Below are 16,917 nucleotides of genomic sequence, written 5' to 3'. Positions count from 1 at the left end.
AAGGATTTAATTATCCCAGACATTACAGCATATTGGTTAATTAAAAAAAACAGCAAGCCTTGTTTTTTTTTTATAATTTAAAGGGAATGTGTAATTGAAATACCAACTATTGTTTAAATCACGTTTTTTATAGTAAAGGGGTTGTTTTATAGTAAAGGGGTTGTGTCACTTCAGTAAGTGGCATTTATCATGTAGAGAAAGTTAATACAAGCCACTTACTAATGTATTGTGATTGTCCATATTGCCTCCTTTGCTAGCTGGATTCATTTTTCCATCATATTATACACTACTCGTTTCCATGGTTACAGACCAACCTGCAATCTATTAGTGGTGGTCGTGCTTGTACACTATAGGAAAAAACACCAGTCTATGTGAGCTCCCATGATCCCAGCCACCAGAGAGGCTGAGGCTTTTTCCTATAGTGTGCAAGCACGACCATCACTGATTGCAGGGTGGTCTGTAACCATGGAAACAAGCAGTGTATAATATGATGGAAAACTGAATCCAGACAGCAAACAAAGCAATATAGACAATACTACATTAGTAAGTGGCTTGTATTAACTTTCTCTATATAAATGCCACTTGCTGAAGGGAGACAACCCCTTCAAGCATATTTTATTTTTAGAACTTTTGGTGTTTCTTCTTTTTCTTTTTCCATGTCAATATATAAAAAAAATGTACATAATCCTGCAATTTTCACACTGACTACCAAGTCTAATAATAGGTCATGATTTCCTGTGCTGTACAAGTAACTTTCAGTAGCTATCACAGCAGGCAGAATTACGACAGGTAACACCTTTGCATAGATAACACATGATCCACCATTCACAGATGATATTACAGCTTATCTACTCTCTCCTGACCTCTGCACAGGTCACAGACCATGCATAGAAAACTCTCCCATAGAAGTCAATGAGGTCTTCTCCTGTCCATTCTGTCTATGGACCATGTAGCTGCTCTCAAAAGACAGGAAGTCTGAACATGTTTTAGGCCCGGTGGTTGGTGTGAAAATTGCCTTATTATACACTATTTTTGAATATAGATAACATAGAAAAGTTTGTTTTTTTAATCAGCAAAAATTCTACAAAATATATGCAAGAAAAATATGGTTTAAACAATAGGTCATTTTCTGATGACACATTCCCTTTGGGATGTAGGGTTAAACTGCCGCAGGAAACAATAGTTGTAATCTATAAACACTAAATTTTATGGTTCCTCATCAAACACCCATAGTACTTCACTTCAACAGTGTACCTTTATCTGTGAAGAACAAAGCAATTTTGTGTGGCATTTGCATAAAAATGTATCTCTAATAATCTGCATCCCAAAGATTACTAATATGGCACTAAATTTATCATCCCCTTCAAACAAAAATTCCAATGGGGCAAAGAGCTAATTTCTTTGTAGCAGACACAAACACACTGGGGACAATTTCATACAAAGTGTACTAACTTAAAAGGAATGTCATCAGAAAATGGCAGACTGTTAAATGACAGATTTTCTAGAATTTCTAGTGATTTGTTTATGTATTTTGCATGCCATCTATATTTTTTTAAATAATCATGCAGTTTTTGCACTGGCACTAGGCCTAAAATGTCAAGACTTCTTGTTCTTTGAGAGTAGCCACATGGGATACAGAAACTAAAGACTGAGGAGACCTCATTGACTTCCATGGGAGGCATGCTCTGGGACAAGTAGATAAGGCTACTTTCACACCTGCGTTAGGTGCGGATCCGTCGGTATCTGCACAGACGGATCCGCACCTATAATTCAAATGCTTGTATCCGTTCAGATTGTTCATGATAATGCAAACTGATCTGTTTTGACTTACACTAAAAGTCAATGGGAGGCGGATCAGTTTTCAATTGCACCATATTGTGTCAGTGTAAACGGATCCGTCCTCATTGACTTACATTGTAACAGTGACGGCTGCAGTGGTCAAGTGTTGATGTTACATCACTGCTGCACCCGGGCAAACAGAACCCAGCCAGGAAAACTGGAGTGGCAATGCAGGATCTGGCAAGTAAGGCCTCTTTCACACTTGCGTTGTCCGGATCCGGCGTGTACTCCACTTGCCGGAATTACACACCGGATCCAGAAAAACGCAAGTGAACTGAAAGCATTTGAAGACGGATCCGTCTTCAAAATGCGTTCAGTGTTAATATGGCAGCCAGGACGCTATTAAAGTCCTGGTTGCCATAGTAGTAGTGGGGAGCAGTATACTTACAGTCCGTGCGGCTCCCGGGGCGCTCCAGAATGACGTCAGAGCGCCCCATGCGCATGGATGACGTGCCATGCGATCACGTCATCCATGCGTGTGGGGCGCCCCGACGTCATTCTGGAGCGCCCCGGGAGCCGCACGGACGGCAAGTATACTGCTCCCCCGCTCCCCACTACACTTTACCATGGCTGCCAGGACTTTAGCGTCCCGGCAGCCATGGTAACCATTCAGATAAAGCTAAATGTCGGATCCGGCAATGCGCCGAAACGACGTTTAGCTTAAGGCCGGATCCGGATCAATGCCTTTCAATGGGCATTCATTCCGGATCCGGCCTTGCGGCAAGTCTTCAGGATTTTTAGCCGGAGCAAAAAGCGCAGCATTCTGCGGTATTTTCTCCGGCCAAAAAAACATTCCGGTCCGGAACTGAAGACATCCTGATGCATCCTGAACGGATTTCTCTCCATTCAGAATGCATGGGGATAATCGTGATCAGGATTCTTCCGGCATAGAGCCCCGACGACGGAACTCTATGCCGGAAGACAAGAACACAAGCATGAAAGAGCCCTAAATATTTACCCGTTTCTCATTGCAGCTCGATCTGGAGGGTTCTCTGGTTTCACCAAAACCGGACTATAACTTTAACATTTCAAATTCATGCAAAATTTCACTTTTTTTTTTTTTTTTTACTTTATAAATTGTTAAAAAGCCGTACATGTGTGAAAAGCAGAAAGAAAGGAACACGAAATGCAAATGTATGAATTCAACTGAATTTAAAAGAATTCTGGATTGAGTGAATCATGCTATGTAAGCAATAGTGACCAAACGACCCATTAGGACAGATGGAAAAAAGCATACCCGACGAGGTGTCGGATGATTTTAGAGCAAAAGACCAACCATCAGGAGTCATAGACGCACAGTGTGGTAAGCGCAGCTCCACTGGCTTCAAGAATTTTAATCCATGGGGCCCACACATAACCAACGGACTGAGCAGTGTTTCTCCTGCAAAAATAACAGTAAAGAAAGATTATGTCTCTGATAAGAATTTTGTTTTTTAAAACACTGTCAATTTTGTTCCTCACCTTTTTCTTTATCTAGGGGTGGAAGAATACTGTTGTCCCTGCAGACCTTGAAGTAGATTTCCTGTTCAATGCCATCAGGAATGGCTCCTTGAGGTATGATGATGCTGACTCCAGTCTCTATGGAACTTAGCACACCACCGTTGCTATTGAAAATACCTCTAGCAGTTGCCACAACTGTGTGGGAATCGTCATCGTCATCTTCTTCCAGAGCAGAGGGACTGCAAAACACAAGTTTTATGAGATAAAACGAAATCTTATGCAGGAATTCAGTAGAACATTGAGGATAGGTCATCAATATCTTATAGGTGGGTGTGCCCCCACCAAAAATCTGTTTGAAGAGGATGCAGTGCTCCGGTGAGTGCTAAGGATGCTTCGTAGGCCAGTGATGTCATGTTCATTGGTCACGTGGCCTATGTGCAGCTCAGTCCCAGTACAGTGAATGCCCTGTGCCACAATACCAAGCACAACGGCTACACAGTGCTTGGTGCTGTGCAGTACAGAAAGCAGCAGTGCCAGGAGTCGGACCCCCACTGGGGATAGGTCATCGATATTCTACTCTGTGAAAAACCCTTTAAAATTAAATATTCAAGTATGGGGTTTGTAAATGTATTACTGATCAATTACTATCTTACAGCTCATTGGAGAGATTCATGGAAACTAAAGCAGTAATGTCTATGTGCATTCATTGCAAAGAGGGAAGAAAGCCGCTACCAGACACCTCTGGTGGCAGCTCACCTCTAGGGAAAACAAAGGAATCAAGCAAAAATATTCACTTTGTCCTATCCTTGACCCCTTTAAGCAATCATATACATTCAACGATCAACCCTATGGCCCCAACATGTACAAATAATTTAGCCAATTATGCATGATGTTCCAGTAGAGAATGGGGATGGGTTGCTACTTATGTTTTCCCTGGTAGCAGTCAAAGGTCTGTAGACATTTACCTGTCCCAATAAGCAATGTCCCACATTGATGAATGTGTGTGCAAGTAGATTTTGGAGTAAATTGTGCCAAAAGTGCTGCAATTTGACACATCTAGGCTAAGAGACCGTTTCTGAAACTAGTCCAAAAAAGGGTCATGTGGTTTGATGGAAAAGATGTGCGACTTCACGAGAAGCAGTCATGGCCTAAGATGCACCCCAATTCTGATGAAAAATTGTGTTTTAAAGTAAGCCAACCAATGTCTGGTATGCAGTTAGACAAAAGGGTCTATTCAGGCAGCACATTTATCACCCAGCCTGAGCCACTGTGATAAATTCGGTGCATGTCTAGACAGTCTACATTTACACTGTCTACAGGCTTAGTTAATCTGCTCAATGTCTGTAAGCAGTTTTGCACTTAAAGGGGTTGTCCCATTTAACTTTTCACAGTATTGGTAATAAGTGATCGCTGGGGGTCACAACAACCGATCCCTGCCACTCCACTCATTCTCTGAGACTGCCAGAGAGCACAGTACACTGGTCCATTCAAAAGAGGGACACAGAACCCATTCCCAGATATCAAACTCTAATCACTTATTCTGTAGATAGCTGATAAGTTGTTATGGTGGGACGGACTTGTAATTTTGTGACAAACATAAGTTGTATAAATATAAAAGATATGACTTCACATATACTATCAGTCATAAGGCTACTAAAGCAAGGCCATTCTATTATTTACTGATAAGGCTGCCTGATCATAAATGTAACCCAATTTGATATATATGAGAGTCTTCAATTGACATGCCCCCCTGTGAAGTAATAAACCATGCTTGAAAGTAAAATGGCTTTTCCCTGACCTCTATCATTAGAACAAACTTCCCAGCTCAGCTATTAGGAAGTAAACTCTGATACAGGATGAGTGCACAAGCTCTCAAACCTTCAGCACAGGAACGTAGAAAATGGACGTGTTATTTTGGGGACTTGCTAGATTTAGATCTTGCTGTATTAGAAGGGTGTACAGTACATTAGTGCTTACAATTTAAGTTAACTATACCTGACAGGGATTGCTTTAGGCACTGCATTGACATTATTTGGTTGATATTTAGTTTTACTGTCCATTTGCTTGGAAGTACCATCAAGCTCAGGAGACATTGTCACATTAGTTGATTTCAAAATTGGTTGAGGAGAGTTCTGAGGTTTGGCAGGTACGTCAGGCTTTACTTGTGCTTCATTTGGCAGGAGATTGTGGTTGAACTTCGGGCTCTCAAATTTGCGTTCAAAAGGTCTGGCAGAGCTTGTGTAAGGTTTGGGTGTGAAGCGGTTATACGATGGTATAATGATTTTTGCAGGCTGTTCAGTGCCGTTAACTGGACTTTTGTCTGGAAAGCTCTTCTGAGGAAAGTAGTTTGACTGTACTGTATCCTCTCTGTTGGTAGGTCTGAAGAGTGTTGGCTTGGTCTGGGGTGGTGGTGGTTCCGGTTTGGGCAGCGTGGTGTTGGCGATTTCCACAGAGCTGACTGTAACACAAAAAATGGATAAAGAAACAAATTCTGAACAGTAGATAAACTACTAGGTTAGGTGAAACACTTGTGGCTTATACAGTGATATGATCTCGGCTGGCAGAATAGATGAACAAATGTCTAAAAAGTAACAAAATCTGGAGAAGGAAAAAACATGCAAACACTACCTACCTTCTGAATGTTTTGTGTGTGCTGTATGGTTTACAAGCACTGGTGAAGGTTGGTTATACTGGGAAGTGGAAGTAACCTGTGGGACTGGATCATATCTTTTCTCACTTATAGGCCTGTCAAGAGGATCCACTTCGGCAGGTTTCCCCCTGTTAAAGTTTATACAAAAACCAATAAGTCTCAGAGAATAAATGAAGAGTCATGTAGATCATATCTCTTTTGCAAAAACTGTACACATATAGAGCATACTGCCCTACTTACATACTTCAGAACTGAACATGTAGACATCAAGTGGGAATCTATAAAAAGTGGCATGAGAGATTTCAGTGAGTGCAACATGTCTGGGTTCAGCAACGGGTTATGCACCCTTTAATATGGGGGAAGCCTCAATTGGGACGGAGATGACCTATTCTGAGGTGAAAGACACATATCTGACTGCCTATATCTTCAGTTCATAAGTTCAAATTGAGCAATTCACGTATGGCAGCTTCTGGACAGTATGCATTCACTCAAGATGCACTGACAGCAACCTCTACACCATAGACTTGAGAAGACGGAATTGAGATGTTAATGCGACAGCACAAACTTGACGACATTAAGGCGGATGACTTGTATGTTATTCATTCCAAATGAACGATACATCTGATCTGCAAGCCTTTTTACTGCAACATCAAAATGCTGCAAGAGAGCAAGCAGGACATCAGTCATGGCAGAGACTCGAAGCAAGTCCGTCTCTTATTAATCATTCTGGGGATTGGTTGTTCTCCATACATATCATAAAAGGTGCGTTTTCTGCATACTGGACATACACACAAATGCCAACTAGATTTTAAAAGCATCTCAAGTAAGAATACCCAACTTTATGTGCACTACGTTCAGTAAACTAAAAATCCTGTAAGTAAGATTATTTTTCCCCGGACGTTTTAGTATAGCCCCCTCCAAAAATATAATTTGTATTTCTGGGTGCACATAATGCTGTGGTAAATCTAGAAGGAATGACACCATAAAAACAGCCTTATGTTAATGCCAATCTTACCACTTGATGCTCCTTTTCAAGTAGTCATAGCTAGTGTAAGAGCCAAGAAATCTATGCGGTGGCAAAGCAGACATGACAGAAGAATGAAAGAAAAGGGTCATTCTAACTTTAAGCAAATCATCTCTTGCAATTTTTTTATTTTTTTTTTTTTTTTTGAGAAATACTTACAGAAATCTATCTACTGTAGAGTGACAACCTCCTATTCTAAAACAGGCAATTCTATTAAACAATGAGCAGCAAAGAGATAGCAGACATTGCAGAAAACAGAGAGACAGACACTGAGCGACTGTTAGGAACAATGATTGATCAAGCATCACAGGAAAGTGGCAGCAATATTACAAATACAGTCACAAAATCAAGGACTGATCTTCATTTATCAAAACTAGAAAGCACAAGAGCTGAAAGCAGTGCTAGGGGCAACATGGCCATTTTGATAGATGAGGCCCAATGTGTTAATACATTATTAAAGAGAAAAGAAATCCACCAAACACTGTAGCCAACTACACATTAGCTTTGTACATTTCACACACAGAACAGCGCAAGGTCAGCCATCACAGATTTTTCACAACGTCTTCCGAGTGTAGCTCTAAAGCTTAACCACGTGCGGCTATACCGTAAAAACAAACTTACCAGTCATCAGTACCCCATGGTCCAATGTTCTGACTAGATTAGGCGTCAGCAACCTGAGGCCGCTGTTACTAATCCCACAACTCCCAGCATTCTCCAGTCACTTCTATGGAAGTGCCTAGCGAGTGTGCATGCTGGAAACTGTAGTTTCACAACAGCTGGAGTGCCGGAGGTTGCTGACCCATGGCCTAAACCATAGTGACAATGTCCAACAGGAGAAAACATCCCTCTGGACAGACCCTCACTTAGGCCTAGTCCTAAAGCTGGTTGTACATATTAGATTGTAAGCTCTTGGTCCTCTCTCCTGTTACTTTAGCTAATGTTCAGTAGACTTGATTTCTGTATTATATTATGTATGTAAACCTGTTTTCATATGTACATGTACAGCTATCTGGAATTAATGGAGCTTTAACATAAATAGTAATAGATTAATGCTGGCCACTCTTGACAGGACCTGCCCTCCATGTAATGCATATGGGTGCCTCCCAATGGCATATGCCATGTAGTTATTTCAAAACGCCCAATCCATTTGTTCTCTCGGAGATAAATATCTGGCAGTGGCCTTTCCCCTTCTCCATTAGGCATAATATTCAGCCGAGAGCTGTCTAATGTGGATGGCAAGTCCAACACTGGAGGTGAAGATACTGGCTATAAGGTACATTGAAGAACTAAGCCTCCATTCACACTGGCTATACCGTAAAAACAAACTTACCAGTCATCAGTACCCCATGGTCCAATGTTCTGACTAGATTAGGCGTCAGCAACCTGAGGCCGCTGTTACTAATCCCACAACTCCCAGCATGCTCCAGTCACTTCTATGGAAGTGCCTAGCGAGTGTGCATGCTGGAAACTGTAGTTTCACAACAGCTGGAGTGCCGGAGGTTGCTGACCCATGGCCTAAACCATAGTGACAATGTCCAACAGGAGAAAACATCCCTCTGGACAGACCCTCACTTAGGCCTAGTCCTAAAGCTGGTTGTACATATTAGATTGTAAGCTCTTGGTCCTCTCTCCTGTTACTTTAGGTAATGTTCAGTAGACTTGATTTCTGTATTATATTATGTATGTAAACCTGTTTTCATATGTACATGTACAGCTATCTGGAATTAATGAAGCTTTAACATAAATAGTAATAGATTAATGCTGGCCACTCTTGACAGGACCTGCCCTCCATGTAATGCATATGGGTGCCTCCCAATGGCATATGCCATGTAGTTATTTCAAAACGCCCAATCCATTTGTTCTCTCGGAGATAAATATCTGGCAGTGGCCTTTCCCCTTCTCCATTAGGCATAATATTCAGCCGAGAGCTGTCTAATGTGGATGGCAAGTCCAACACTGGAGGTGAAGATACTGGCTATAAGGTACATTGAAGAACTAAGCCTCCATTCACACTGGCTATACCGTAAAAACAAACTTACCAGTCATCAGTACCCCATGGTCCAATGTTCTGACTAGATTAGGCGTCAGCAACCTGAGGCCGCTGTTACTAATCCCACAACTCCCAGCATTCTCCAGTCACTTCTATGGAAGTGCCTAGCGAGTGTGCATGCTGGAAACTGTAGTTTCACAACAGCTGGAGTGCCGGAGGTTGCTGACCCATGGCCTAAACCATAGTGACAATGTCCAACAGGAGAAAACATCCCTCTGGACAGACCCTCACTTAGGCCTAGTCCTAAAGCTGGTTGTACATATTAGATTGTAAGCTCTTGGTCCTCTCTCCTGTTACTTTAGGTAATGTTCAGTAGACTTGATTTCTGTATTATATTATGTATGTAAACCTGTTTTCATATGTACATGTACAGCTATCTGGAATTAATGAAGCTTTAACATAAATAGTAATAGATTAATGCTGGCCACTCTTGACAGGACCTGCCCTCCATGTAATGCATATGGGTGCCTCCCAATGGCATATGCCATGTAGTTATTTCAAAACGCCCAATCCATTTGTTCTCTCGGAGATAAATATCTGGCAGTGGCCTTTCCCCTTCTCCATTAGGCATAATATTCAGCCGAGAGCTGTCTAATGTGGATGGCAAGTCCAACACTGGAGGTGAAGATACTGGCTATAAGGTACAATGAAGAACTAAGCCTCCATTCACACTGGCCTCTCGGTTTCCATTTCAACCATTCTGGTGGCTAGAATGGCATGGCATGGCATGCTAATCTTGCAGTCAAAATGGACAGAACTCTCAACCTACAAAGTGAGGTCATCAAAAACCTAACAGGAGGGTTTAAAACGCCGGTCTGTGAAATCCCCTACAGCACTGGAGGGAGCTATTAATTTATGACAAAGCACAGACCTTGCTATAAATTAGGCTCATCCGCTTGGAGTCCATGTGAATAAAATGAAATATGCATCAGCTCATAGCTATCAGTCATCAAATTAAGGCAAACAAGCTGATGGGCCCACCCACATTCCACCATGATCATGGCCCTTTTTGGAAAGTGATAACTCCCCCTCAAAGAAGTATGAAAAGTGTGATTTAAATGGTGTAGTTGACAAGAGATGCCAGTTAGAAAACTAAGGCTACTTTCACACTCGCGTTTTGTGCGGATCCATCTGGTATCGGCACAGACGGATCCGCACCAATAATGCAAACGCTGGTAGCTGTTAATAACTGATCCGTTTGCATTATTCATTAAAAAAAAGTCTAAGTCAAAACGGATCCGTCTTGACTTACATTGAAAGTTAATGGGGGACGGATCAGTTTTCAATTGCACCATATTGTGTCAGTGAAAAACGGATCTGTCCCCATTGACTTACATTGTAAGTCAAGATGGATCCGTTTGGCTGCTAGCTGCGTTTTAGTGACCGCCTCAAAAACGCAATGGAGACCGGATGCAGCCAAATTTATGCATTCTGAAAGGATCCTTATATATTCAGAATGCATTTGGGCTGAACTGATCCATTTTGGGCCCAGAAACACCAGTGTGAAAGTAGCCTAACAAGTATAGCAATAGTTAGAGGACATGGGCAGCAGTTGTACTTTAAAGGAACCGAATAAATATAAGGCCCTTTAGTGTATGTAAAACTTCCTTCAAGAGGTCACTTCACGTCACATTAAAATTAAACCCTATTCGACGGAAGACAGGTTAACTGAGTATATCTGGAAGGTCATTTATTTTTATTTTACTTTTTTGAGGGGGGGGGGGGGGGGGGGGGCCAGCATTGCGCATTTTTTATTTAAACATGTCCAATCCTTCAATCCCACTGGAAATATTCTTATGCCAGCTAGGGGTTTGGCGGCTACTTATTCCCCTCTCCCACTGAAATAATAAACGCCTCAGTTTGGCAAATGTGTATGTTTATGGTGGAGTTGGGAGAATGCGCTGTCAGCAGAACACTTGTCCGGCTTTACACAGACGCTGGCTTTAGAATACATCAGTGTACTAAGGTGAAAAGTACAGTTAGGCTCATGAACTCAATCGTAGTTTTGGTACACATCCGATCTGCATTTTTTGCGGATTGGAGGCAGACCTATTCATTTCAATCGGCTACAAAAGATGCGGACGGCACACAGTGTGCTATCTGTATGTCCTATTCTTGTCTGTGTTGCGGACAATAGGCATTTCTACTGGACCACAAAACGCGTAACATGAACACGGGCGGTACCCATGTTATGCGGATCTGCAGACTGCTTAAAAAAAGGTACGATTGTGTGCATGCGGCCTTAGAATGAGGATAGTGTTCTGAAAGGTGACTTGTGTAAAGGAAGATCAGAGCAAAAGGAATAAAGTATGTCATTTCCAAGTCCCAAAGTTCAAAGGCACACGCACAATACAATTAGATACAATAGCAAAAAAAAATAACCTGACGTAAACCAGAGCTTTAAAGAAAAAAGGCATATACTTTCAGGCAACAATGTTTTACACCTTCTGGGATACAAAGGGCCTGCAGTATCGACAACTCCATAGTTAATGAAAATTAACTACCGCTGCCTGCTTTCATATGCGAGGTTATAACTAACAACACAGTAAATGGGTATCAGAAAGGCAAGATGCTGTGTAACATTTAAGACTTTGGTAAGCAAATTACAAACCATCTTAAACACATCACATCGTATGCACTCAATATTTAATCCACCAAGGTTAAATGGAAAAATGTATACTATGCAGCCTGACAGTCCCTGATACATAAAGAAATGTCCTTGTTTCAATGGAAGTACACGCCATGCTATTAAGATGCATGTCAGAGTGAAAATTTATGTAGTTATCTTATCAGCCAAAGTCCAAGTGTTCCTTTTTGGTTCGGCCTTAATATATATCAAGTCTATAGCCATGGGGATGAAGTGTTAAAGCTAACCTGCTATAGGAATAAATTAAATATACAGCCATTAGAGCAATATAAAAGCAGCCTGTAAAAGAAGCCACACTCAGTATTGGAAAGTGTTAATTTTGGTTACAGGTTCACAGTTAATCTTTAAAGCCATTTCTCCCGCAGGTAAGCAATAATAGTTAGTGTTAGTCTAGAAAGACATCTGAATATACACTGCAGTGTGTAATGCATTATGGAAACTACTACAGATTATATATGGGCACTACTGGATTCTGCAGTCACCTTCATTTAAGATATAGCAACCTAAAATCGTCTGTTTAATACATATTATAGGTTAGCCAATTGGTATCAGATCTGAATATATATTATTGATTAGCCCATTGGTATAGGATATCTTGTGCCTAATGTGTAAAAGAAGGTATGTTATCCATACACCTGCAGTGTATGATTTCATTACATACTCATGTGACATCACAAGACCTTAGAAAAAGCCCCAAATTCCCAGCACAGTCAGAACGGAGTCACAAGTACAGCTTTCACACATGAAGTGCTATGTCTTTCACTGCAAAGGGTCAGGATGTAGGTGCAATGAAGAGGTCACAGAGAGACAAGTGCAGCATGTCAAAACGTACTTGGAGGGGTAGCTGTTAAAGCTCAGTTGGCTCTGAGACTGTCCTGGTTTAGCAGGCTCAGGAAGGATGTTTGGAGGCAGAGACGGAGTGGGCTTTTCAAAGCTTCTACGGTCAAAGAAGGACAACTGCTTCCGGTAGTACTCTTCATCTTCCTCGGGATCGTAATTATTCGAACGCACAATATCCTCTGGTGGCTTCATTTGAGGTTTCTGAGGTTCAGGTACTCTTAAGAAAAGCAGTAAAACATTTTGCAAGAAACTGCTTACTGCACAAGTTCAGAAATAACACATATGCATATAAGTGCTTAGGACAAAAAGTCAATATACATTTTTAGAATAATAGTGATTTGTTAGGCTCTTAACATGCCAAGCGTAGCTATGCAAATCACCAGCACTGGAGGACGGGCATTTGAAAGAACCCAAACAACCAGCTAAACAAAATGAAGTAGTTAGCCAATGTTTTATATACTATACAAAAAATTACCTGCTAAATGAGCCTTCCGGGTATCTAGTAAATCACATGAGCAAAAAAACAAATGCAGATCAATTAAAGCCTAAAAGCACTTTCAAAACTACTTTGCTGTAATGTAATAACTCAAAACTCCTCTGATCTCTTCTGTGGGTTGAATGCCTCCCTTGTTCTAGCTGCATGTGAGAATGAGGAGTCAAAGGACAATTACTGTTAAAGCACAACGCCTTAGAGGTGTAGCGCACCTGAAAGTAACAATACCCTTCATATTTTGGAGAAAAAAAGGGGGGGCTGGCAGAGGAAACAGGTGGAATAAGGGGGCACAGAGCGGCTTGTGCCCGCCGTCAGTCCATTAACTGCTCATTGCATATAGATTTATAGATTCAAAATACTTTTTCTCCAGAATAAAACAATGGATCACTAAATTAAAGGTAACCTCACATTAAGTTGAGCTAGACATACAAGGCATTGTACGTGGTTTAATCTGTCAGCAGACTTTCACCTATGAAACTGTCTGACCTGTTACATGTGCACTTGGCAGCTGAAGGCATCTGTGTTGGTCTCATGTTCATATGTGCCCGAATTGCTGAGAACAATTAAGTTTTAATACATGCAAATGAGCCTTTAGGAGCAAGAGGGGCGTTACCATTACACCTACAGTCTCTGCTTTCTCGATTGACTGGCCAGGCAGTGAAGATGTGAACACACCTGGCCCTATCAAAGTGGAAAGGGATTGGCAGTGGCAATGTACCCGTTGCTCCAGAGGCTCATTAGCACATCCACATATTAAAACAATTTTTCTATGCAACGCGGGCACATATGTGACACCAACACAGGTGTCTTCAGCTGCCAAGCACACATGTAACTTGTCAGCCAGTTTCACAGGTACAAATCTGCTGACAGATGCCCTTTAAAGACATTCTGTATTGGTGATCACACTGAATAATCAAGTAACATATACAATATACATGGGTCACCATTTCTGGTTTCCAAGGGGGGGGGGGGGTGCAAAACTGCCTTGTTCATGTGAAAAAAAACTTTCTTGGTTAGAAGAGCTTAAAAGGTCTGGCGAAAATGAAGGTTTCAGTTTTTGCCTGGAGTAAGTCACACAAGTGAGTTTTCTGAGCGGGTGCACTGAATCCTGACCCTTTCATTTCAATGGGTCTGTGTACATGAGCATTGTTTTTCACGCATCAGTTCTGCGTTGTGTGAGAATCGCAGCATGTTCTATATTCTGTTCGGGTGCAATGCGTTTTTCACTGATGGTTGCTAGGAGATGTTGTTTGTAAACCTGTAAACGCATCAAAACGGATTGCACCTGCGCAGAAAAAAACAGAACAACTGAACGCAATCGCAAAGGAAACTGACTTGAACTTGCTTGCAAAATGGTGCGAGTTTCACTGAATGCACCCTGAACGCATCCTAAGACAATCTGTATCGTTAGTGTGAAAGAGGCCTTAGGGTTTAGAATAGCTCATGTTTATTTTCAGGTGTTGAAATATATTCCTAGAAATATAGAATGACTGCAAAGCTAAAAAAAAAAAAATATACATCATCAACAAGGACAAAAACAAACAAACACTGCCATACCTATAGGTCGCTTTTTCCGAATCATAATGAGGCAGTGGGGCGGCTTTCGATGCAGTTATCGGAACAGTTATTGGTTTGGGTGCAACCTCTGGAGCCTTTGAAAAAACAAAGTATTAGCTATAAATCATCTAAAACCTATAAATAATTAAAAGATTTACAGCAGGTACCAGGAAGAAAAGAGAAGCTAAACTACTTGTCATGTGGGTTGAATTTTGTATGATTATGTCTAATTCTGTCTACCTGAAAGTGTAAAGAAATGTTCAAATCAATACAAAAATCTGAATATAAGTAATGGACAAGTCAATGAACGTAGAATACAAGTGCCACATTTTTCACTATTTACCTAAAAAGATAATCAATAATTATTACTGCATCTCAAACAATCAATTCCCTCTTGCATCTTTAAAGGTTGTGAATGTGTACTGAAAGCACGTTCACTAAACCATTCTAGAGGTTTTCTCCTACTTTCCGTCTTGGAATGCACTCCGCTTAACAGGAGCTCCATGGGTATAGAATTCATAATACATACTTCAGGCTTGGTTAATATAAAGTTTTTGTCTTCTGTTTTACGTATACGTTGAAGGGGAAAAAAAAATAATGCAAAGCATAGTACACTACGCTTTTCTCAACCCAGTATTAGTTAACCCCTTCCTGACCTCCTAACATAAATTTACGTCAGTGGTCAGGTATTTAAAGATGGAGCCTGCTCACACCAGAGGCCTCACACAACTCCATACATATAAAAAGAAAAAGCATATGGCAATGCCCAAAAATATTTGTAAAAACAAAACCCAAAATCCAAAGGCAGATTTATATATATATATATATATATATATATATATATTTGCACCCAATTTGGATCCCCCCCCCCCCCCCTTGCTTCCCACTACATTGTATGCAACTGTAAATGGTGCCAGTAGAAAGTGCAACTAGTCCCACAAAAAAAAACAACTTCATATAGCTATGCGATTAGAAAAACATAAAAGTAATGGCTCTGGGAAGGCAAAAAAACTGGAAATGGCCCAGTCCACAAGGGGTCAAGGGAAATTCACTAAAACCTTTATCTGCTAGTTAAAACCAGACAGCAACACATATCCTTATTTTTTTCTAATTGCAGATTTTTGTATTCTTTATCCTGAGCGTGTTATTGAGGCTGCCATCTTGCCCTGGCTGTTCTTAACAGATGTTATTATAGCATTTAAAAGAGGTTTCCGAGATTTTAAAACTGATCACCCAAGTCTCTTTAACATCAAAAAGAATATAAATAAAATGTCTCAAACAACCACTAAAATGATGTAATCTACTTGAATGTCCACCACTTAAAAAAAAAAGAAAAAAAAGTTATATTAATTCACACCCGAAAATTGGTGACAGGTGAAAAGATCAAGAAAGACGACCATATTAAACCCAAATCAACATCAAGTTGTTGCAGTACCTTTAAAGCTGTTACATCATTCACGTCCTTCGTTTTATCCCCTGGAATTGATCTTTTATTCTCAAACATCTTAACTCTAGTAAGCACAGACTGTGGTTTCATGGCTGGGTCTTCATCCTCCTCCTTCAGAGCAGCTGGTAGAGGTAAAGGTTTGTTACTGCCTGGCAGAGGGTCTGACTTTAACTGTGCTGGAGGTGGTACGTTCTCTACTCTAGGTGAAATATCATATTGTCCTTGCTTTGTATTAAATCCCTGGGAAGGACTGTGTTCATAACCCCTTGGATGCTGATCAAAATATGGTTTTGTTTCAGCAGGCCGAGAATTGGGCACAGAAGGAAAGGTTTGAGGCTCTGGTTTGTAACGGACAGGCATATCGAATTCTGCTGTAGGGGGTTCATCATAGAGAATCTGGGGTCCCTTAAAATTTTTAGCAGGACGAGGTCGATTGTCATAGGCAACAGGAGGTGGCTCCTCGAAGCGAGGTTGCTGTGGAAAATAGCTGCGCTCAAGACTCTCTTCTGAATGCTGCCTAACAGTAAAGTCCCTATGCTTACTATCATACTGTGGTCTTTGTGGGTACGAGGACTGCTTGTCATCATAATAACCCCACTGATCGTCGTAAGTAGGCACATGGTCATCGCTATGTATTCTTGGGTCATAACTGTGAGTGAATTGATCCACATATTCTGAAGTAGGTTCGTATCTGTAAGATGGATCATATTCTCTGCTCATTGTTTTGTCTGCATAGGATGGCAGGGTATCAAAGTTCAGGTTAGTGTCTTTCTCTGGTCTCTGGTGACCAATTACTTGCTGTTTTATTAAGTAATTATGCCTAGGATTCTCGTCCATAGAATATGGTTCTTTTCTGTACACCTGTAGAAATAAACAAGTAAAAAGAATATCAAGACAACAAAAAAAATGTCAATTTCATTTTACAGCCAC

The 16,917-nt window shown here is 41.0% G+C and overlaps 1 protein-coding gene across 8 annotated transcripts in view; it reads right to left on the bottom strand.

The window, feature by feature from the left end:
* The window catches only part of TJP1 (tight junction protein 1), a 232,407-nt gene that overhangs the window by 6,285 nt on the left and 209,205 nt on the right, over positions 1–16,917 (bottom strand). For 6 of the 8 annotated variants that reach the window (XM_044279722.1, XM_044279724.1, XM_044279730.1 and 3 more), the window contains 7 exons: positions 15,976–16,848; positions 14,541–14,635; positions 12,483–12,707; positions 5,912–6,057; positions 5,275–5,737; positions 3,301–3,518; positions 3,077–3,220 (listed from right to left, as the gene is read on the bottom strand). In XM_044279722.1, the coding sequence (XP_044135657.1) occupies positions 3,077–3,220; positions 3,301–3,518; positions 5,275–5,737; positions 5,912–6,057; positions 12,483–12,707; positions 14,541–14,635; positions 15,976–16,848 (2,164 nt within the window). The remainder of the gene's footprint in view (positions 1–3,076; positions 3,221–3,300; positions 3,519–5,274; positions 5,738–5,911; positions 6,058–12,482; positions 12,708–14,540; positions 14,636–15,975; positions 16,849–16,917) is intronic. The other 2 variants (XM_044279723.1, XM_044279725.1) reach the window with 2 other exon arrangements.

The sequence above is a fragment of the Bufo gargarizans genome, chromosome 2, assembly GCF_014858855.1.
Source record: "Bufo gargarizans isolate SCDJY-AF-19 chromosome 2, ASM1485885v1, whole genome shotgun sequence".
NCBI lineage: Eukaryota > Metazoa > Chordata > Amphibia > Anura > Bufonidae > Bufo > Bufo gargarizans.
Note: the sequence above shows the minus strand (reverse complement) of the source record. Positions and strands in the feature narration are given on the sequence as shown.